The 24,682-nt window shown below is 40.9% G+C and overlaps 1 protein-coding gene across 1 annotated transcript; it reads left to right on the top strand.

The window, feature by feature from the left end:
- On the top strand, positions 1–6,510 carry LOC127654261 (growth/differentiation factor 5-like). The gene is made up of 2 exons (XM_052141376.1): positions 1–887; positions 4,834–6,510. The coding sequence occupies exons 1-2, from the start codon at positions 191–193 to the stop codon at positions 5,691–5,693; spliced, it is 1,557 nt and encodes a 518-aa protein (XP_051997336.1). The 5' UTR covers positions 1–190; the 3' UTR covers positions 5,694–6,510.
- The last annotated feature ends 18,172 nt before the right edge of the window (positions 6,511–24,682 follow it).

Raw genomic sequence — 24,682 nt, 5'->3', positions numbered from 1 at the left:
TGAATGCACTCTTGGACCTGCGCACCGGACAACGCTGGATCACTATGATTCTGACGAACGCGGCTCATAGTAATGGTTTGTACAGACTAATTGATCAGGCATTTCCTAATCTCAATTTTGACCTCTCCAAACCTGTTCATGGTAGAGCTGTTGCTCATTTCTCCATCACAAAAACTCCAAGGATCAGAGGATGAAAGTTTTGACTAGTCTCCCTATTTTACTCGGCTGCTGGACTCTGTTATACCTGGACTTTTTACCACAAGCGCTCTCCCTCACCGGTGTGGCGGCGCAGCGCTCCGGCGGACACCGAAACACCGGAGCGGACAAACTCAATCTAAGCGCTTCACGGTTAACGGTGGCGCGCAACGGCACCACGCTCGGAAAGCCCTTTGACAACGCGAAGATTTCTCGAATCAGGGCTGGGCCACCTCCGATAAAGGTCGAGGCAAACCCGGCGACAAACGCGCAAAGCGGCCGCGCCACTTTACCTATCAGTTCAAGTCGCAGCGAGGCCGTGCGCTCTTGGATACCCAAGGATGCGGCGCGGGTTGCACCCGGCACGGCATCCTCTTTCAGCAGCAAATCCCAACCAGGACACAATAAAGGAAATGGGGTTTCCACGCAAAAATCCCATGCGTCTTCCACGATTAAAGCAGGACAAACCAAAACAGGGGTGATGAAAAGTATCGTACCGGCTCCGGCGCAGCTGAGAGCGAAAGCTCCAGTGAGGCTTGAGGACAACGAGGCACACAAACACCCCTTAGTGACGCCGCATGACTACATGCTGTCCCTGTACTGGTCGCTGACCAGTGGAGAGGTCAATACTAGTGTCCTGCACGAGGCTGGTATGGCCAACACCATCACTAGTTTTGTAGACAGAGGACAAGGTATGGTATAAATGTTTGTCATGAGTCATTAATCACTGACAGATCTATTTTGCATAACCAACTCAAAAGATTGTTTTTTAGGCAAAAATGCTACTTTTGACTACCGGTCAAAAGTGTGAACACACTTTATTGTATTAATTGTTCTCATTATCTTAAAAACCGTATTGATCTAAAGGCTTTTGCTTAAAGGTACAGTTCACTAAAAAATGAAAATTTCTCTTAATTTACTTATCCTCGTGCCATCCCAATTGTGTATGATTTTTTTCTTCTGTAGAACAAAAAAAAAAAAAAAGATTTTTAGAAGAATAAGCTCTGTAGGTGTATACAATTCAAGTGAATGGTGGCCAGAACTTTGAAGGTCCAAAAAGCAGATAAAGGAAGCATAAAAGTAACCCACAAGACTCCAGTGGTTTAATATATGTCTCCAGAAGCAATGTGATAATTGTGTGTGAGAACAGATCAATATTTAAGTAATTATTTACTATAAATTCTCCTCCCTTCACAGTAGTTTGCGTTATGCACAAAGAACGTGAATCACCAAAAACAAAAGAGAAAGTGAAAGTGGAGATTTATAGCACACAAAAAATGGCTTACATTTTTATGTTTCCCACCCACACCTATTATATTGCTTCTGAAGACATGGATGTAATTGGTACGTTTATGCTTCCTTTATGTGCTTTTTGGAGCTCCAAAGTTCTGGACACCATTCACTGGCATTGAATGGACCTACAGAACTGAGATATTCTTCTAAAATTTAAAAGTGTTCTGCAGAAGAAAGAAAGCCATTTTAATTTGTATAGCGCCTTTCACAACACATCGTTTCAAATCAGGTTCACATAAAATCATGCATTAACAGAAAATGAAACTGTAATATCTATAAAGTCTTAGAGTGATCATTGTGTAGTTTGATGAAATATGATTGTAAATTGTGTATAAAAAAAATACATAATTAAATAATAATTGTATTTAGAAACCCAGTGAGCAAGCTGAATGCAACTGTGGCAAGGAACACAAAACTCCATAAGATGTTGGTTAATGGAGAAAAATGACCTTGGGAGAAACCAGACTCACTGTGGGGGCCAGTTCCCCTCTGACTAACATCAGTGCATCATGCATTGTCCTTTGTTAGTTGGCTGATGAAGGCTTTTATTGACAATTAATTGATAGTCTATGAATTCCATATCAAGAGTGTAGTCCATCAATAAACAAAGGTGATGCCGGCAGAGATCAGTGACGTGCATCACAGTTCAACCGGCAGGTATTTTTCTGTGAGGTCTATCCTAAGTCCAAGGTTCAGGCAGTGGCATTTGAATTATCCCATGACTTGTGGTTTGAGTTGGCATCAGTTCATCCTCTGAAGTCCATCATAATAGACTGAAGTGATGTCTGGCTGGCACCGGCTGGATTTAGTCATCATCACTCAGAGACACATAGCAGCGGAGTCCAACACCAAGCAGGAACAGAGCTGGATCTGACCGGCTCTGGTAACCTCGGAATAGGAATTCCGAGGTTGAGACATGGAAACAAATAGATGACATTCAATTTATTGCAGTTATAAATTAATGCAGTGATATAATGATTTTATATTTTTAGTAACTATAGAGTTCCCACACTTCCATATAGTAGGTGTGTTTAAACTTTTGAAAGTGTATATTTCAGGTGCTGTAACTTACCGTTTTTAATCACTGTTGCTATTTTGCAGTTTATCCTACTTAAATAGTCCTGCGGTGTAAAGTACAAACAGGTAATAAAAACTGCATGTATATTGACTTTACTATGATTATGAAAATGTTGTTTAAAGGAGTACTAGGTGAAGTATATATGGCACATCACACTGCTTGAAACTGCTGTCACTGCTTGACAGATGTCAACTACCCATATAAAGTGTATTTCATTTACGTTAAATAATATCTATTTGGATATCTATTTGGAAAGCATGTTATTCTCTCTTATTAAGATCTGACACTCTATCAAATTAGAACAATATATAATATATACATATATTTATGCTGGTCTCTGACCCAAACCAACTGTGTCAATCTGCATCTGGCATAAGACTTTTGATGGACCTCTACTCAAAAAGTAAATAAACTATGGGCGGGTTACAAGAAGGTGGCCTCAACATATTTTTTTTCTTCCCCCTTTACTTGAGTAAACCTGTTTAAAACAGCACTTAAACAAGCCTAGTTTAACATTTGCATCTACAGGTTGACTTCTCTTATTCATTTGTACTTTGTAACATGCTCTTTGCAGATATGTAATTACCTCATCCTCTTTAGACCACTACATGAAATGCATGTATATGTTTTGCTCACTTAAAGGAATAATTCACCCCAAAATATACTCAATTAACCCATTTACTCACTCTCATTTCATTCCAAACCTGTATTATCTTTATTCCATGTGAACAACAAAGGAGACATTTAGCAGAATGTCCATGCTGCTCTTTTCTATATAATTAAAGTGAATGGTTACTGTGGCAGACAAGCTGCAAAAATGACAAACAAGCACCATAAAATACCTAGAAAAGTAGTTATTTCTGAATATATTCCAAGTCTTCTGAGGCCATACGGTAACTTTGTGCGAAGATTAAGCAGAAATATAAGTCTGCAAAAAATCTTATCCTCTTATCCTATTCAAAATGATCTGTCACAAGACACCTAAGAATCAATGACTTTTGACCTGGGGTAGTGTATCGAGAAGCATTATATTTGAATATGCACTAGCACAAGTGAGATGAGAGTGACGTGAACTTCTTCAATGATGCTTTCTATCTTTTTTGGAGCTTGACAGACACTGTAGCCATTCACATTCACTGTATAGACCTGGACATTCAAAACAGCTCTTTTTGTGTTCCACGGAAAAATTAAGTAAATCAGGTTTGGAACTGACATGGGTGAGTAAAAGATCACTTTTGGGTAGACTAAGTTTAAAATTCTACTTCGCATCATGTCCATACACACACAAACACACAGCTAATCAATTGCACTCTTTCTGCCCCTATCCATGAAGTTCAGATGGTCTTTTTCAGCATGTGTTAGTGAAAGCCATATGTCACAGTGGTAGGCCCACCGGTAAATAGCTGCAGGTTGATAATAATGCTGTGTTTACGGTATGTTGTTGTCTCTAGGACGAGGTCGTCTGGTTTCGATAGACTTTTGAAAGCAAACTGTTCTTCATAATGAAACCTTTGATTTTTTCAGTGCACTGCATTCATATTGCATTGCACCCTGAAGGATGTGTCATCATTGCTTGTAAACCATGAAGGAAAAGCTTAGACAAGATCAGAGTGACTGATATATTTTTTGGTTTACTCATTTTATAAATGACAAACCTCTTCCCTTACAGTAAAGCACTGTGATTGTACCATGGTACAGCGATGCATCAGATGGTATTACATAGTACTTTTGATGTACACTATGGTACTGAAAGAGCACCTTTTTATATACCACGGTGTTTACATGGTAATCCAAGGTACTTCAAAGTCTACCATGGTTTTAACATGCTTAAACATGCCCAAAAAACCAAGGTATTACAAAATTACATGTCCAAACATCATGTTATTATCATGTTTCATGTCAAAAAACATGGCAATATCATGGTACCATGTCCAAAATGCATGGTATTGCCATGGTATATGTCTAAAAAACATGGTGCAATGCCCAAAAACATGGTATTACCAGAGTACTTGTCCAAAACCATGGTATTACCATGGTACATGTCCTTAAAAAATGACATTACCATAGTACCCTGTAAAAACGTCATCTCATATCAAAACACTAAATCATGGTAATACAGTATTTTTCAACTCATTCAAGTCATGTTCTTAATTTGCACAAACAAATAAAGCACCAAAAATGAATTAAATTATGAAAAATGTTATCTATTGTCATCAGTTCACAAAGTACAAAATAGTCTTATTGAAATTTGACCTTGACTTTTGCAGATGACCGTGTGACCGTGCGACATCAGAGGTACCTCTTCAACATCAGCTCAATGGAGAAGGAGGGTCTGTTGGGTGCAGAACTGCGCATCCTTAGAAAAAAACATGTGGACTCTCGTAAAGCCGCATTTGCAAAGGGCATGGCCTCTTTGAGACTATACACCTGTGCCACAGGCAAGCACAGACCCATAATGCTCCATTCTCGGTCTATTGATCAACACAGCGCCCCATACTGGGAAGTGTTTGACATCTGGAAACTGTTCAAGAACTTTAAAAACAACCCTCAGCTTTGCTTTGAGCTTGACGCTGTCGCTAAAGGCCGACCGCTTGACTTGAGATTGCTTGGCTTGAGTCGGTTGGGAAGAAATACTAAAGAGAAGGCCTTCTTAGTGGTGTTTGGACATACGAAAAAGCGCGGGCTCTTCTACAATGAGATCAAAGCACGTTCAGGGCATGACAACAAGACGGTCTACGAGTACCTCTTCACCCAACGGAGGATGCGGCGGGCACCTTTGCCACGTGGCAAAAAATTGCCCAAGAACCCCAAACAGCGGTGCAATCGCAAGCAGCTACACGTCAACTTCAAGGAAATGGGCTGGGATGACTGGATCATTGCTCCTCTGGAGTACGAGGCCTTCCACTGCAATGGCGTCTGCGACTTTCCAATCCGTTCCCATTTGGAGCCTACGAATCACGCCATCATCCAGACCCTCATGAACTCCATGGATTCCAGGTCCACACCTCCAACCTGCTGTGTCCCAACCAGACTTAGTCCAATCAGTATCCTGTACATTGACTCGGCCAATAATGTGGTCTACAAACAGTACGAGGACATGGTGGTTGAGAGTTGTGGTTGCAGGTAACGAGAACTTGCTAAAGGCTTTTAACCAAAGCGACTCACAGTGCATTGAAGGGAAACATTTTATCCATACGCGTGCGTCCCCTTGGGAATCAAACCCATTGGTGTTGCTAGTCTACCAGTTGAGCTACTCGAACGGTAAAGGAAAATCATTGGAGTTTCCGAACTGAAGGAAAAGTTCTGAAGACTTTCAAAAAGCAAGCAGAAGTGCTAAGACAAAGCTGAAACAGAAACCCTTGATGTTTCTGACTTTCCACAAGAGCTCTCAGAAGTTCTGAGACATTTGATGTCAAAAATTCCAAAAGGACATTCGACGATCTGGAGAGAGACCATGGAAAAACTCAAGAGTATGTCTCCCTGTTTGTTTGTCAAAGAAGTCTAAGAACCGCCAAACAGCTTGGAGAAGCCATACTGATTTCTCATTCACTTCTGGAGGTTCATAAAAGGATTCTAAGCAAATATACAGACACTGTTGCTTAGGCATTTTTACCTCTTTGTTTACACAAACCTGTGTCAATGTACCAATGCAAATGTAGATGTCTTGTTCTTCAAATAATACATTCATGTAAACAACAGATTAGTTAGCAGCTCCTGTACAGGGCTCCAGACTAAAAAAAGGACTTAGGAGCCATTGGCTGCTAAACTGAAACATTAAGGATCCAAAAAGCGGTTTAGCAGCCAAATAACAGATTAGAAACAATATAAAGCCAAAGAAAAGGAAGTCAGCTGATAACCCATTCATCGACTGTTTAATAAACAGTATATATACAGTGGTTGAGAAGATAAGTTTCCCTTTTGCATTCCCTTTTGTCTCATAAATGTTCACACCCCTTTCATAATTTATACAAATATAAGAGATAACAGATTTGTTTTTTATTCAGTATTGTTCTTCAGAATCTACATTACAGATATTTACATAAAGTATAAATGCATATAGTTGTGTGTTGTCTTCTTGAGCATCAATGAATGTTTGCACCTTGTGTAATAGTTGTGTCCCTCAATTATCCTAAGTGTCAAAAGCTTGATTTTATATATGATTTTAATTGTTTTAAAATATTGCTTTAATCTTTCTTTACTGTTAACAGATGGCCCCAGACACAGACCCTACAAGAATGCAAATTGAATGAAATCCCATATGCAGTTTATTGTGTTACTCCAATCCCAATCAACAATTACCAGAAGAAAAAAAGAGGTACACAATACGGAACATTTGATTATGAAGAAGCCAAAATACACATGGGACTCTTATTTTGAAATGTATGTGCTCCCAGTTGTGAACTCACTGATGGCTGATTCGCTGAGAAAGAGAATCTGATTCAAACTGCTAATCTGAGCTCCTGAGTTCAAACACTCTTTTCTGGTGATTCATGAAAAAGATCCGGTTCAAAAGAGTCATTTGGTTACGACTCTCTCGCGCTGGGTTTATTGTTGCAGCGAGCTCGTCAGTAACAGAATGACTGAAAAGTGGCACGAGACACACTAGTGCGCTAGTTGAATAAGATGTATTCAATTAGTCACAAGATATTATGGGACGAAACCGCATATGAATGCACACAAACCAACTGTCGCCAATGGCGACTAGATTGTAAATTATTGTCGCAATCAGGGCTGCATTAATGCACGGGCTTACCTAGGCTTAAGTCCGGGGGCCCAGTCACAGTATTGTCCCAACGAAGTTCTCGGGAGGGCGTATGTAAATGCGTTGCGGGAGAAGCTGATGTAAACATAAAGAGGGTGCACAACAGTTAAACCCATCCGTGTAGCGCATGATCATCGAGTGAAAACATTATGGTCATAAAGATTCAAAATCCACATAAAGGAAGCATAAAAGTTATCCATATGACTCCAGTGTTTAAATCCATATATTCAGACACAATATAATAGGCGTGGGTGAGAAACATACATTTTTAAGTAATTATGTAGAAAAAATTCTATACTCTGCCCAATAGGGGGCAATATGCACAAATAATGTGAATCATCAAAAACAAAAGAAGAAGAAGAAAGTTAAATTGAAGCTAAGACTGAGCAGGGAGGAGAATTTAAAGTAAAAAAAAAAAAAAGACTTAATATTGATCTGTTTCTCAACCACACCTATCATATCACTTCTGAAGACATGTATTTAACCACCATAGTCGTCTGGAGTACAATTATGTTGAACTTTTTGAAAATGTTACCGCCCATTTACTTGCAGTGTATGGACCCACATAGCTGAGATTTTCTTTTAAAAATCTTCATTTGTGTTCTGCTGAAGAAAGACAGTCATACACATCTTGGATGGCATGAGGGTGAGTAAATGATGAGAGAATTTGCTGAACTAACCATTTAAACATTACATTACCCACTATAAATGGACGCAGATATGAGTGATAACACTGGAGACCGAAAATGTAAAACATTCAAATCGTGGAACACTTCTGCGTTCAAGAAAAAGGTGGATTAGAGCAAATAATTCCAGACACATGTGCATTCTGAGATGTGTGGTTAAGAGAAATCTGTCTGCATGTGTTCAGTGCTTGAGCACTCTGCTGATGACAACATTTGCATTATGCGTCCAGTCTGACCATAGAATACTTTGAGGGGTTTATTCAGCTGTGTAAAACAGTTGCATGATTTTGAAATGTCCTCAAATCATAAGCTGCCTATCAGAGCATATTTTTGTTTTCTAAGTGTAAACAGATTTTGATTAAAAATGTCTTGTCACTATATGAAAATGTGTCCTTGTTACCTTTATTGAGCTAAATGTCATGTGGTTCAATTCTAAATAAATATGTTTATATTTCGTTTTTCCATTTTGTATTAAATGTTGCTATTGGTTGATCGGCATTCAGTTTGATCATCCAATGAAACCAAACACTACTTTTAATGCTTTAAAGTCAACATGAAATCAAAATGACCATATTTACTTTATTAAAGCATGGTCCTGGTCTTATTGAGCATGATTTATCTGTGCACATTATGCCAAAGAAAAACAGCTGTTTCTCTTCATAATCTAATATCAAAATATAATAACTCCTGAATCTATGAATTTGCTTATATTAATTGTAAATGGAATGATAGCTATTGATAAAAGATGTGAAGAAGTGTAACCATTGGTACAAGTCGAGATGCTCTCGGTGGTGAACTTGACCTGTAGCCTCCATGTATGGTCAATAAGCCTCCATAAAAATGGATCACAGTGGTGTTTCGATTGCACTCAGTTCTGGTTTCATTTTCTCCAACGCCCATTTTTTTCACCATCCAATCATTTCCAGATGGATAAAATCAAGTCCAGGATTGTGAGTGGTTTTTCATATTGAATTTAACTGTAGGAATTATGGCTAGCATGCGTCTGTATTTTCTGTGATGATCCAGTTCATGGTTACTCCTCTTAGGTTCCATAGGTAAAGAGTATGTAACTTAAGTTTACAGAAATGTAAACTGCAATTTCTTGGCATTTAAATGGTGCACAAATGTCAGCACATTTGGTAGGTAGTTAAGGTAATTTACATGTAAATAAAATAAGCTTCAAACCGAGACTCTGTGCAGTGTGAATGAATGAATTAAATTCAGGCTATGCTCATATTGTGGAGCTTTTGTGATGAGAAATTACAGTGTAAAAGTAAGATACTGTCTAAGGAAGTGTTTAGTGTTCTCACCAAGTTTCTAGCATCAAGAACTTGACAGCAAAAATGCTGTGAGATCACAGCCAAAATCACAGCCAATCAGAACATCTTTGATGTTTGTTATAGGTATGTGGAGTGCAATTTTGGGACCAATGACTTTAAACTGTGGGCGGAGCTACCCAGCACAAACTTTGACAAGACTTTGATATCGCACATGCATACATTTTCATCACATCTAAACTCAATCAGACTATTTGAAAATAGATTCTGTCCTGGATGCTAATTTGTAAATGCAGCATTCCAGATGTGCTGAATGAAGGATTGTGAAAATCACTATGCAGTGTACTGGAAAATGAACATTTAAAAAATGAACTTAAATGTTTAAAATTAATATAATAATTGTCTTTGCATTTATAAAGTATTTACAGATTTCACAAATTGCTAGAAACCAGAACAAGATATTTATTCATAATTATTTGTATAAATACAATTATTTCTTTTTTGTATGTGTGTATGTTTTTTTTATGTTTGGTTTTTACAAATTAATATGTTGATATTATAATTTATTGTTCAGCTCTGGGAGTTCATTTGGGACACAGAACATCTATTTCTGTCCTGCCAATACATGATGGCCTATATTACCAAAAATGTATATAATGTGCAAAAAGTATTTTCTTTGCTCCTTGGCAATTCACAGGTATTTTGAGTAATTTCATGTAGTAACTTTAAAGGAAGCAATAAGGCATTGAAGGTTTGTGAATTTTGTTACGGCTGGAGGGGTCGATTATGTGTCCTGCCAAACACTGTTCATTAACTATGATGATATTCCCATTATAGCACAGCCTATCTTCCCTTATTGCTTAAAGCATAACATTACTTTAAACATAACATTAAAACATCTGTCCAAGCAGAAACATGAATTGTTTGTAGAATTAGGTTTCGGTTGTCACTGTACGTGGCCCTGGAAGTGTCAAACTAGTTCAGATCGTACAGGAACACAGTCTTACAGAGACGCGTTGAATTTCCACATGTAAGCAGAACCACCTGCTCGCTTGGATTCAAGGGTAGTTTTAACCTGTGGAGCTAATTGAATTTAACTTTAATTGCCCACCCATTACCCTGTGCAGATTTCACAAAGATCATTTGGGAAAGCTGATAAAAACATGACTGTATTTCTGTTGGCCAAGAGACACTTACTACTTCTTTTACTTTCTCTCACGAGTTCCTGCAACTTGGTGTGGAGAGTGCGTTTCCTAAACAGTAATCTCTTCTTTTTCCCCTCTTTCTTTCAAGTTTAACATTTGTGTTGGCTTTTTATCAGCTCTGCAAAGGAGACCTTGACCAAACACAATCTTATATTTCCTTGATAGATGTCTTTACAATTCTATTACATGGCTGGCTGTGGCTAATATGTATTGGGAGAAGAAATTAAAGCAGTGATCAAAGAAAAACAATGATTTTAGAAAGAATTTTTTTTAGATAGGGAAAAGGATATTTAACAAGGGTATAAAGCTCGAGAGAAAAGTTAAAACCCAAATACTTGAGTTCTAGAGCTTGTGAACTGCACATTCCCAAGAATATTATATTTGAGTTCAGTATAGGTTATTATTGATTTCAATACCTGTAGCGTTTTCCACTGAGGAAAGGACGGAAACAACGACCGATTTCAGGTAAGGTTTCTTTTTAATTATAAATCAAAGAGGTTACACACAATCTTAACACAGCAGCTTCTTGGCCTTCGTGTCGGGTTCTCTCTCCTCAATGTTCTGTGGCTGCTGTTTTTATCTGCTCTCCTCACATTACTGCAATTAAACACAGGTGTTAGGCTTAATTTAGCTCAGGTGTAAGCGCCCTTACCGCTTTTCTCTCCCGGACGGGCGCTTGACCACGCCCCCGCTGCCACATACCCCCACAGCCCGACTCAGGCCGGGGCGTCATCCGGCCTGCCTACCACTCCCCCCCCATTTCTGGAGAGGAAGTCAGCGGCAGCCATCTGCACCCCCGGTCTGTGGACCACCTTGAACTTAAAAGGCTGAAGGGCCAGATACCAACGGGTGATCCGGGCGTTAGTATCTTTCATGCGGTGGAGCCACTGCAGTGGGGCATGATCCGAGCAGAGGGTGAAGGCCCACCCCAGCAGGTAGTATCGGAGGGTGAGGACCACCCACTTGATGGCCAGACACTCCTTCTCTACGGTGCTGTACTTGGTCTCCCTCAAGGAGAGCTTCCGGCTAATGTACAGCACCGGGCTCCGCTCCCTCCACCACCTCGCGAGTCACGCCCCCAGCCCTCTGTCTGAAGCGTCCGTCTGTAATACAAAAGGAGAGAGAAGTCAGGTGCATGCAAAGCGGCCCCCACAAAGTGCAGCTTTAATCTGTGTAAACGCCTGTTGGCACTGCTCCGACCATTGGACCGGATCTGGAGCCCCCTTTTTAGTGAGGTCAGTCAGCGGGCTGGTGACATCCGAATAATTAGGCACAAACCGTCTGTAATAGCCAGCCAGCCCCAGGAACTGCCTCACCCCCTTTTTGGTCTTGGGTCTAGGGCAAGTCGCAATCGCCGCGGTCTTGTCAATTTGGGGACGCACCTGGCCATGACCCAAGTGGAACCCCAGATACTGTACCTCCACACGCCCAACCGCGCACTTTTTCGGGTTTGCCGTGAGCCCCGCCCGCCGCAGCGATCTCAGGACGCCCTCAGATGTTGCATGTGCCGCTGCCAATCATTGCTATAAATTATGATATCGTCTAGATAGGCAGCGGCGTAAGCAGTATGCGGTCTGAGGATCCTATCCATGAGACGCTGAAGCGTGGCTGGTGCCCCAAACAAACCGAAAGGAAGCGTCACGAATTGGTGTAATCCGAACGGCGTGGTGAAGGCCGTTTTTTCACGGGATATTGGTGTCAAGGGGATCTGCCAATAACCCTTCGTTAGATCCAAGGTCGAATAAAATCGAGCCGTACCTAACCGATCGAGCAGTTCATCAACACGGGGCATTGGGTACGCGTCAAATTTAGACGCCGTGTTGACTTTTCTATAATCCACACAGAAACGTACAGACCCATCGCTCTTGGGAACAAGGATGACCGGGCTGGACCAATCGCTGTGGGATTCTTCTATTACTCCCATCTCAAGCATCGCATCCAATTCTTCCCGAACTATTTTCTTTTTATGTTCGGGCAAGCGATAAGGGTGGCAACGTACCACCACACCCGGTTCGGTCTCGATGTGGTGTTGTATGATGTTTGTGCGGCCCGGTAGAGGAGAGAACACGTCTGCAAACTCCTTTTGTAGTTCGGAAACCTCTGCGAGTTGGCGCGGTGAGAGGTGGTCTCCACAAGGAACCGGGGTGTTAGGATTGCAGGCTTTGTTTACCTCCGGTCCGAGCTCCGCCCTCTCCGGAACTACCGTTGCCAACGTCACAGAGGCCGCCTCTTCCCTCCACAATTTCAGGAGGTTGAGGTGATATATTTGATGCGCGCCCCCTCTATCGGTACGTTTGACTTCATAATCGAGGTTCCCTACTCGTCGTGTGACCTTAAAGGGTCCTTGCCTCTTGGCGAGTAATTTGGAGCTCGATGTAGGGAGTAATACAAGCACTTTATCTCCCGGTGCAAATTCCCGTAGCTGAGCACCCCTGTCATACAGCCGGCGTTGGCGTTCTTGAGCCTGGAGCAAATTCTCCTGTGTTAATTTCCCCAGAGTGTGGAGTTTTGCTCGAAGATCAAGAACGTATTGAATTTCATTTTTACTATTAGAAGGTCCCTCCTCCCAAGCTTCACGGATGACGTCGAGGACCCTGCGTGGGCGTCACCCGTACAGCAGCTCAAATGGAGAGAACCCCGTGGAGGCTTGCGGAACCTCTAGTACTGCAAATAACAGGGGGTCCAGCCACTTATCCCAATTCCTAGCGTCTTCGTGCACAAATTTACGAATCATATTTTTGAGTGTTTTATTAAATCGTTCCACCAGTCCATCTGTCTGAGGATGGTACACGCTAGTGTGAATCGACTTAATGCCCAATAGTTCGTAAAGTTCGTGAAGTGTTCGTGACATAAAAGTAGTGCCTTGGTTGGTGAGGATTTCTTCCGGAACCCCCACCCGGGAGATTATCTTGAAGAGTGCCCCGGCAACACTACATGCTGAGATGTTGCTCAGAGGCACTGCTTCTGGATATCGCGTTGCGTAATCCACCAGGACTAACACAAAGCGATGTCCGCGTGACGTCCGTTCTAATGGCCTGACGAGTTCCATTCCAATTCTCTCAAAGGGGACCTCGATCAATGGAAGGGGGCGCAAAGGCGCTTTTGGGGTGGCCGGTGGGTTTACCAGCTGACATTCGCGGCACGCCGCACACCACCTGCGGACGTCGCCGGCAATGCCCGGCCAATAGAAACGGGCTATTAGACAGAGAAGTGTCTTCCTTTCCCCTAGGTGACCGGCCATAGGATTATAGTGAGCCGCCTGGAAAACCATTTCCCGGCGGCTCCGTGGAATCAACAATTGTGTCACCTCCTCTTTTGTTTGAGCGTCCTGCGTCACTCTGTACAACCGATTTTTAATAACCGAAAAATATGGATATGAAATGGCGACGCCCGGCCGGAGTTGTTGACCATCGATTACTCTCACTTGGTCAAAAGCGTGCTTAAGGGTTTCATCCCGCGACTGCTCCAAGGGGAAGTCCCCCTCCGGGAATTCCCTGAGAGGAGGGGTGACAACCTCGCCCCTTCCCTCGTCATTCGGAGCAGCCGAGGATGGCCCCGGCTCCGCCTCCCCCGCCAAAGCATCGCACATCACACATCTCTTCACTTCACTGCAAGACCCATCCGCACAAACTCCCTCTAATACATTTCTAAAATTCGGCCAATCAGTACCCAAGATTAGCGGATGGATGAGGCGGGAACTAACCGCTGCCTCCACACTATGTTTTCCTCCCCGGAATTTGATCGCCAACGTCACCATGGGATACTTGTGAACATCCCCATGCACACACCTCACCCTCAACCGTTTAGCTGTGCCCAAAGCCCCGGATTGAACCAAGCGTTGGTGGATGGTGGTCTGGTTACAGCCGGTATCCAACAATGCTTGGTATGTACCCCCCTGGATCCTTACCGGAATCCGGTACGCTCCAGCCCGATCGGGGGCAGCCTGCGGGACATCGGAGACCTGCACCACCGTCCCCACCTCCATCAGCGGATATTGATCCCGGAAGTGGTCTGGGTCTCCGCATCTCCAGCAGGCCGGCCCAGGCGCCACAGCCGCACCCGTGCTGGCGGGTGCCCCCACCTGAGGAGGAGAGCGGCTGAAGGACGGGGAAGGGGTAGGCGGGTTCTCCCACGGCGGGGAAGTTGATCTTGGGAATCCTTGGGAGAGAGCAGAGTGAGAGGGCACAGGGGCGGGGAAAAAAACAGGGGAGGATACAGGGGAAAGAGAGCGAGAGAGCTCCTCCGCTCTCGGAATCGCCGCCATGCGGTCCTCCGCAAGACGAACGGCTTCCTCCAGCGACGCCGGGCGGTGGCACTGGACCCACTCCGCCGTTCTCCTGGGCAAGCAGTGAACAAACTACTCCAGTACCACCTGATCGACAAGTCCCTCGACGTCGCGGTCCCCCGCAAGCAGCCACTGCCGACAGGCATCACGGAGCCGCTGGGCGATCGGATTTATCCAGTTTCAAGGCCCGGAAGAGCTGACGACTTTCTTCCGGGCTCCGACCAACCCGCTGAGGCTCTCCTCAGGCTGGCTGCCCAGCTGGTCGGCAGTGGCCTACCCCACAAATTTGCGCTGCCACGGTGCATGCGCTCAAAGAGGTCCAGGAACGCCTCCGGATCATCTGCCGGCCCCATCTTCTGTAGCGCGGGTGGGGGCAGTGTGGCGCGGGTGTCCGGGGTCTGGGGCTGGAGCGGCCTCCTGGCTGAGGAGGCTCCGGATGGCAAGCCGGTCCTCTGCTTGAGCCCGCATGATCTCAAAGAACCGACGATCCTGGTCCTGTCGAAGCTCAAGCAGGGATTGTTGGTGGCTCTGATGGAGCGTAGCGAGGGACTGGAGGACTTCCGCCAGCTGGGAGGACTCTATGGGGCGACTCTGTTCCATAGCTTGGACAACTGTTCCTTCGAATTCCCGGGTTTCAGCACCAGTGTAGCGTTTTCCACTGAGGAAAGGACGGAAACAATGACCGATTTCAGGTAAGGTTTCTTTTTAATTATAAATCAAAGAGGTTACACACAATCTTAACACAGCAGCTTCTTGGCCTTCGTGTCGGGTTCTCTCTCCTCAATGTTCTGTGGCTGCAGTTTTTATCCGCTCTCCTCACATTACTGCAATTAAACACAGGTGTTAGGCTTAATTTAGCTCAGGTGTAAGCGCCCTTACCGCTTTTCTCTCCCGGACGGGCGCTTGACCACGCCCCCGCTGCCACAATACCATAAAACGTTTTCTTTAAAAGATATTTTCTCAGCAAGTTCATGACCCAAATTACTTCCTGACAACTTACAGTGATTCTAGGAGGAAATACTTGCTTTACACGAGCTGAGTGAAAACACACACACACACACACACACACACACACACACACACACACACACACACACAGGGGCGTGCCATTTTAAAGGAATAGTTCACCCATCATTCTCTCATCATTTACTCACCCTCATGCCATTCCAGATGTGTATGTCTGTCTTTCTTCAGCAGAACAGAAATGAAGATTTTTAGAAGAATATTTCAGCTCTGTATGTCCATATAATGCAAGTGAATCTTGTATTGAACCTGGAATATTCCTTTAAAATCCCCAAATAATTGCACAGAAATTACACACTTCATCTTTAAAAACACGTTATGAACTTAGTATTGTGTTTAGGTAAAGATGTAATTTCTGGGTCCTCAAGAAAAAACTGTTGAAAACCAAATCAATCATATCGAAATATCGCAATAATTTTTCTCTCGATATTGCGTTGTTACTGTAGATCCCTGTATCGATATTTTTGATCTATTTGAGTATTTCTATCATGTCTAACTATTCAGTAACGTAGAAGCAGGTGGTCTAAATCAGGGCCATTTCTGAGCATTTGGGGGACCTAAGCGAAATCCTAATTTGAGGCCCACCACAGTCCCATCTAGCTACAAACCTTTCCTTGCAGTTACTTTCACCCTTCCCTCTCAGGCCACAAGGGGGCCACCTATAACTGTCTACTTGAGCCATAACAGCTGTCTTACTTGCAGCTTTTAGTATATTTACAAATAAAAAATAAAATTACAAAACGGCCTTGCTTTGCGGGGCCCCCTGGTGGCTCGGGGCCCTAAGTGGCTGCTTATACCACTCATAGCTAGAAACAGCCCTGGTCTAAATAAACGCACACTCTCAGACCGGCATTTCTCAGTGCGGTCAGAATCACATTTTTGAAATGCGAGAGAGACTGAAGCTGAAACTACAGATTCATTATTTTCCACATTGACATGTTGGGTCTCTCTCACTCCCTCGTCACATTTTCAGTCACGATCCAATTGTGATATCTTGATTTATCACGATATATTGAATCGTGATGATACACAGCCCTGGTTTAAACATGGTGCACTGCAGAACACCTTTATTTTCCTCAACTTTAACGTTGATGTTTCAGTTTCTTTCCAATGTGGCGCACACCTGCAGTACTGCACGGATATTTCCAGTTGTCACTAAAACTGGATTCTCTCAACATTGGCAGGCCACCCTGTGGGAATATTTATTTTGTCCTTTACATCGTGTTTTATTGTGTTTATTGTAGTATGCCAGGCGTGCTCGCTCCTCACTCTCGACTATAATGGGAGCTGAGGAGGCGGAATTTACGTTAGAACTTATAGTTTGTTGAAAGATGAGTACTATGTCCCAGAGCACTGATGTATAGCACATTGTAAGGGCGCAGGTGAAAAAATTTCAGGCCCAGACCCGGCTATTTGGTTGATGGAGAGGCAAATCACACAAGTCATGCTTGGTATAATAAACGTTATTTATTATTGTTTAATTGTTGCCTTGAGGGGCCCAAAATAGAAGGGAATTCGATTTTCAATGCGAAAACAGGTTCCGTTGGGAATTACTCAGTATTAACTGTCAAATGAAACGGAGTAATGCTTGTATTGGGATTTCTAGAGAATACAGGTATGTTTTGTTACAACTCTTATTGCATTTGGCCAAAGAATGAAACCCAAGCCTGGTGGGTAAACACACAATTATGCCATGTAAAACAATGCAGCACCGTTTATAGGCATTAAACCACCTGATGCTTGCATACACAGTGATGTCATTCTCCACGCAGTGTACAAGTTTGAAATATTGTAAATTCCTGCTTTAAAATGCTGCCAGCAAATATGTCAATCACTCAAGCTGAGTCAGGCTTGTTCACCTAAAAATGAAAATTCTGTCATCATTTACTCATTTTGTCATTGAAAGTGAATGTAGATGTGGGCTGTTAAACTCCAAATGAGAATCAGAAGTACCATATAATTAGTCCATATGACTTGTGCACTATATTCCAAGTCTTCTGAAGCCATACAATAGCTTTGTATATAGGAACAGACTGAAAGTTAAGTCCTGTACCTTTTAAATCACAATTTAGTCTTTGGCATATTCAAACTTCTTAAAATAATTTTCTTACACACTGAAATATGTAAACATCCTTAAAATTACTTAAAAAGCAGAATGGTATGAGAGTCTTGTTTTCAGAGAAATCAAACAACATTTGGTGGGGTTTGCGCTTAAAACTAAAACAAGCTATTTGCCCATGGGTTAAGAAAAATGTACTTGGTTTTTCCCTTTGAATCAACACCCAAATAATATTTTAGCTTATTTTTAAGATTTACATATTTCCATTTTTAGAACAAAATGGCATAAAATTAAATAGTGTAATGTCTATCTAAATTAAATCAAAATATGTATTTTTTATATAAAAAATTATTTAAGTCATTCACCCGGAAAGGATGAGGGCTGTGCCTTTAAGCAGCAGCTCATTTGCATTTAAAGAGACACAAATTCAGCGTGTTTTTGATCCTTCACAAAAAGAGCTATTTATAACATGGTATATAAATGATCCGTGGGGTATTTTGAGCTGAAACTTCACAGACACATTCTGGGGGCACCTGAGACTTATATTACATCTTGTAAAAAGGGGCAGAATATGTCTCCTTTAAAACTAGGCTAGAATATATATATTTTAGTCCATGCGTTTACATGCAATGGGGAATTGAGGAAATGGGCAAAAATGTGCTTATTCCATATATGATTTTAACCCGATAAAAGAAAGCTGTACCTGGCCACACATGTCATCAGCTTAAACATAAGTTATGTTTTAAACATAAGTAAACATAATCAGTGCATGTACAATATTTCAATGCACTCAAGCTTAAATTAAATTTGAAAGTGTGTGTATATGTATGTATATATATGTATGTGAGCTCCAAAAATTACAAAAAAAACCCCACTATAAATGTACCATAAAATAATTTCATATGGATGACTATATTCCAAGACTTCTGAAGCTCGACAGGCCCTGTCCCATTCACTTTATTGTCTAAAAAAACAAAACAGTTTCTAACATCTCTTTTTGTGTTTCATGTCAGGGCAAGTAACTGATGATAGAATTGTCATTACAAACTATTCCTTTAAATGCATTTGTTTACTGAATCGTGTATGCACTGCACACTTCTATGTTATTTAAGACTTTTATTAGTCAAATTAATATTTAAAAAATGTATAGAGCACAGGCGCAAAACTCTAGATCTCTTAAGAGCTTTGGAAGCTTTCCAGTCTTAAATGTATGGATTAACTAATGGATGGATACAGAACAGTGAGGCAGCTCAAACAAATGTCTAGCAAAAACATAGAGGTGCTTCTGTTCAGCAGATTCAACAGAGATTGATGGATTATAACGACGCCTACGCACAATTTTGATTTGGCATCAGGCAGAGGTCATTATTTAGGTCTTCAGAAAATGCTCAGGTGTTGAAAAATAATATTTGCAGGGTCTCGACGGTAAGTGTGCCTCCACAGTATGTGTATTTATACCTGGGCATCTCTCTTTTCCTTTCCTGCCCCGCATCTGTTTAAACACCCGTAATCAGAGCTTCGGAAAGCACAGGCAATTCCCACCGAGAATTTTCCAGTGCTTACATAAATATGTCCTTAACTTCTCCTGTTATGATTGGCCATCATATTTCAACTGGTCACACTCAGGTATACGGGCACTGCATACGTACACAGGCATGCGAGTTTGTGACGCACAAGCTCAGTACCGACATACACACGCCTACAGTACATCCATTGGTTTGCTGTCATCTTAATACCTGACAACTCACAAAAAGAGCTTTCATCAGGGCTTGATGATCTTCAGATGAGCCACTTGAAGCCCTTAAAGATACACTTAGTGATTTGTTTTGTGATGCTGTGCTGGTCAATATGGTAGCCATCTTGGATTTACACATACAGACACCAAGGGGCGTAGATGAAGCATCATTCAAATGCAATATTTTCTGTTACAGGTACCATTGTAAGAATTCACTATTCACGTGAGCCATGATTAATGTAATCCAAGTGTTCAATAACAGGGCGGTTACTGAGATGTAATTTCTCATCATTTACTCACCCTCATGCAATTCAAGATGTGTATGACTTTCTTTCCCATTCTGAACACAAAGATTTTTAGTAGAATATGTTAGCTCTGTAGGTCATCACAATGCAAGTGAATGAGTACCAAAATGTAAAAGCTCCAAAAACACATAAAGGCAGCATAAAAGTAATCCATAAAACGTGTGAAAAACGAGTGGTTTAATCCATGTCTTCAGAAGTGATATGATAAGCAGTGGTGTAGTCGGCGCCATACATACGTTAACACCATATGCTTACTTTTGTCCCAGGGCTGTTTGCGTATAATGACATCTAAGGATCAATATTTGCATATACCCTTGGTATACCCACTTGTTTTGCTGCTTCAGAAGTCCATAATCTACTGTCATTAGTTTCCCTTTAACTGTATTTGATGCTGTTTTGTGAAACACGAGATTCTTTGTTGTAATTGGTGCATTAGCACTAGAATTCTGCCATTTCCTGCCCCTGACAACCATTGTCGACGCCATCATCGACTGAGGGAATTTATGACAGTGAGTGGAGAAATAGAGAGTCACCCTCACATTGAAGCAGTATCAGATAAAATGAATTAACAAAATATTCTAAACGTACAGTAAAATAAGGAATCGTCCAATAATTAATGGAAAAAATTACGTTCCATATGAAATACATACGCATTGCCGTTTGACCCGTATTTTAGCGTCACACACCCAAAATGCTGAGAATGAGTCACAAATCGAGTTGTGTGCAATATCTGCTGTTGCTTTAAACGGACGATCAGAGACAATCAACACGTAATTTCTGTCAGAAGCAAGTTCATTTTGTCAAAATCATATAGCATTCGAGTGCATGTCAATTTTTTTAACATGCACTCAACTGGGATTTTAAAACACCAGTAAATGTAATGACATGCCATCCACATGGAAGAGAGAGAGAGAGAGAGAGAGAGAGAGAGAGAGAGAGGTAAGCACAGATGCATTACTTCATTAATTCAAAGTTTAACTAAACCTGTAAGTAGTACAGGTTTAGTTAAAACAAATGATTACCCTTATGATAAACACTATTTACAGCCATAACAGCAACATTAATACAAGGAGAAATACATTATTTTCATGTAAAGCCTTTTCTCTCCCTTTCTTCTTCCTGCTTATTGTTTACCTGGCCATCAGCCATATCACCCTGCAGCTCTTGCCTGGTTAGCCACTATAGCTAAGCAGGGTTGAATCTGGCCAGTACCTAGATGGGAAACCTCCTGGGACAAACTAAGGTTGCTGCTTGAAGAGCTTTTAGGAAGGCCAGCAGGGGGTGCTCACCCTGTGGTCTGTGTGGGTTCTAATGCCCCAGTATAGTGATGGGCAACTGTCTTTTGGATGAGATGTTAAACCAAGGTCCTGACTATCTGTGGTCATTAAAAATCCCAGGACACTTCTTGTAAAAAGTAGGTGTAACTCCAGTGTCCTGGCCAAATTCCCCCCATTGCCCATTATCTATCATGGCCTCCTAATAATCCCCATCCATTAATTGTCTCTATTACTCTACTTTCTCCTCTCCACCAATAGCTAGTGTGTGGTGGGCATACTGGTGCAATATGGCTTTCGCTGTCCATTTCTTCATATCGCGGCACCGTTTAGTTGGCTCATTTTAGCTTATCACAGCCCATTCGGCACATTTCACGGCCGTCCCACCGGCCTGCTCAGTTCTTTCGATGGCCAGTCCACCCCTGATCGGACACAAAGTGAGTCGGCCTACTGGGAAAATGCCAGGTATGCCAGATTACCAGTCCAGCCCTGATTGAAGATATATGTTAGAAAATTACATCACACACACTAGAGGTGTGCATCACCCATTCTGCAAAATTATTTTGAGTTATTTGAAGTTTATAACTCTATAGTTTTATTTATGTTTTCCTTTATTTTGTGGTGTTAGTCATATGTGGTCAAGCATAACATGTCCACCCTGTTATGGGAAGATATTTGGGAAATTAATATAATTAAAAATTTTAATATACAGTGTTTATGTTAACCGAAATAAAATCATTACAAATGTGTTTCCTAGTTATCAATCACAGACCATGTAATCAATGGCTAATTTATCCACTGAATGTCCACCCTGATGCTGCCCATTTAACTGGGTGGACATCTGAATTTGTTTGTAATTTAGTTGTCCAGTATGTCTAATACAATCTTTAATATGTCCATGCAATGAAGAAACTTATAAAAGTATGTTTTATTTTTCAAAAGTTCCAAAGCCGGAATATCACCAAATTGTATTATTGTTTATGATATGTACAGAGTTGCAGTCCCGCCGCTGTCTATATGCAGATTAAGCAATTTACAGTAACAGTAAAGTACAATCTATAGTAACAGAAACCCCCAACCCCACCGCAGGGACTAGGCAATAGTAAACCACTTTTTTTTGGTAGGACGACAGCACTAATCAATATTTAAGTCATTTTTCACTATAAAACACATTCTTCGTCTTGTGTTTTTGGCGATTTGCATTCTTTGTGTATAACGTCAAGGGGGAGAACTTATAATAAAAAAAAAAAGACTTAAATATTGATCAGTTTCACACCCACACCTATCATATCGCTTCAGAAGACATGGATTTACCATTGGAGACTTTGGATTACATTTATGCTGCCATTACTTGGGTTACACATATTTATAAAATAACACCAATAATGTAAAATGCATTTTTAAAAAAACAATGCCAATATGTACATCTGTTTGCAATGAACGCAGAGGTAATATAGACATTTTTGAAAAGTGTTTTTGAAAGTAATTTCAAAGTAAAATAATTAGTAATGTGCTTACTTTTTTCTGCGAAGTAATTAGTAAAGTAATCTGCTTTCAGTTCTAGAGGGACAATAAGTCATTTGTAGTGGATTACTTTTCTGAGTAACTTACCAAAGACTTATCATTATATTACAAGTAGTAGTATTGTAGAATAAAAATATATGGCATATGATATACACACAACATTTTTGGAAGTACCATTGCTTTAATTATCCTAAAAATAGACTTAATTTTCCTTATGCATGATCAAATTTGTAATTGTTTTTCTTTTAATATTGGCATGAAATGTGACCTGGCCATTTTTGGTGTGTTTCGTGACACCACAGAACTGGACTATATAGCTCATCACAGAATGTATACTTTTATATACAAGCCAAGTGTGTTCAGTGTCACATTCCGACTCCCTCGCATTCTTGACGTTTCTGGGTATTTCTGCATTTTTCTGCTTTCTTTATGCTGTATCAGAAACAGGTGTCATACTTCAGGGCCAGTCCAGCAGCCCCGATGAATGAGTTGAGTGAGGGATCTTGTTAAGTGTGTTTTTATCTACTTCATCTGAACTCGGCCTTGAACTGCCACATCCTGGGGGAACAAATCATGTAAGAAACCGGCTTTTGTTCATCGTGGTTTTGTGCAACGTGGCTTCGACTAACATGCTGACAGTTTTTGCATCTGGCATCGAATGTGAACTTCACTCATGGTGGAGCTGGGCCCCAGTCTGCACACACACACACACACACACACACACACACACACACACACACACACACACACACACACACACACACACTCTACAAGATTCTGCTGACATTCTTACCCATTACCCGTCATTAAGAAAACAGTGCTCTCTCTCTCTCTCTGCAAGGTGCTAGGCAAACATGCCGGCCCTGAAATATGAAAATATCGGTACTCTCCAAAGCAATTTCCTTCAACACAGCTTTGGACTAAAGAGAGATAGTGACATTAGGGAGTCTAAGGGGAGACAGATGGTATTTGTAAGAAAGGGAGAACTTCACTTTTTAGAAACAGTGTTGTTTCATCCTGTAAGAGCGTAATATCACAAATAAGAACTTATTATCTCAATATCTCAATTGTTTCTTCTAGACAACAATGAGATGAAATGGAGAGCACTTTTGCTGAAGTCTCCTGCTTCTCAGATACAGTATATCACTGGGAAAAGACCACAATAATCTTGCATATGTCTTCACGTTTCAGAAGAGATTTCAACAATATAACAAAATGAGCTCAGATTTGCCAGATTTGTGCAGAGATTTCAATATTGACTCAAACATTTCTCATGAAACTATTCCAAAAACTATTTTTATTTATTTATTCAGCATTTATTATCCTTGGTTTATGAAAGTTTACAGTAATATAATTGTTCATTATTATTTTGTGTTAGTTTAATTTTTAAAATGTATTAGTATACGTTAAAATGAACTTTAACCAATATTAATAAATCCGGTAACACTTTAAAATAAAGTTTCATTTGTTAACATGAATTAACATAAACTAAAAATGAAAATAAAACCACTTTGTAAATGTTCATTTCATCATATACTAATGCATTTTTAAAAGTAGTATATGTTAACATTAGTTAATGCAATATAGACTAACCATGAATAATTGTTATGAACTAACATTATAACAAAGATTAAAAACAACTGTAAAACTATATTGTTCATGTTAGTTCATGATACCTAATGCATTTTTTAATGTTAACAAATGTAACCTTATTATAAATTGATACCATAAATGCTGTAAAAGTATACTGTTCATTGTTAGAACATGTTCACAAATGGAGTGAAATAATATAAACAAATAAAACCTTATTTTATTTTAAGTTACCTAATTTTCTTTTTATTTTAGTTTTATTTCTATTTAAATGAAAAAAAATGGCCAATGGGGTAAGAAAAATAAACTTAATTAAAAAGAATATAATTTTCTTAACACATCGGCAAATAGCCTTTTCTCATTTTAAGCAAAAGCCTCACAAAATTGTCAA

The sequence above is a fragment of the Xyrauchen texanus genome, chromosome 13, assembly GCF_025860055.1.
Source record: "Xyrauchen texanus isolate HMW12.3.18 chromosome 13, RBS_HiC_50CHRs, whole genome shotgun sequence".
NCBI classification, from domain to species: Eukaryota; Metazoa; Chordata; class Actinopteri; order Cypriniformes; family Catostomidae; genus Xyrauchen; species Xyrauchen texanus.
Note: the sequence above shows the minus strand (reverse complement) of the source record. Positions and strands in the feature narration are given on the sequence as shown.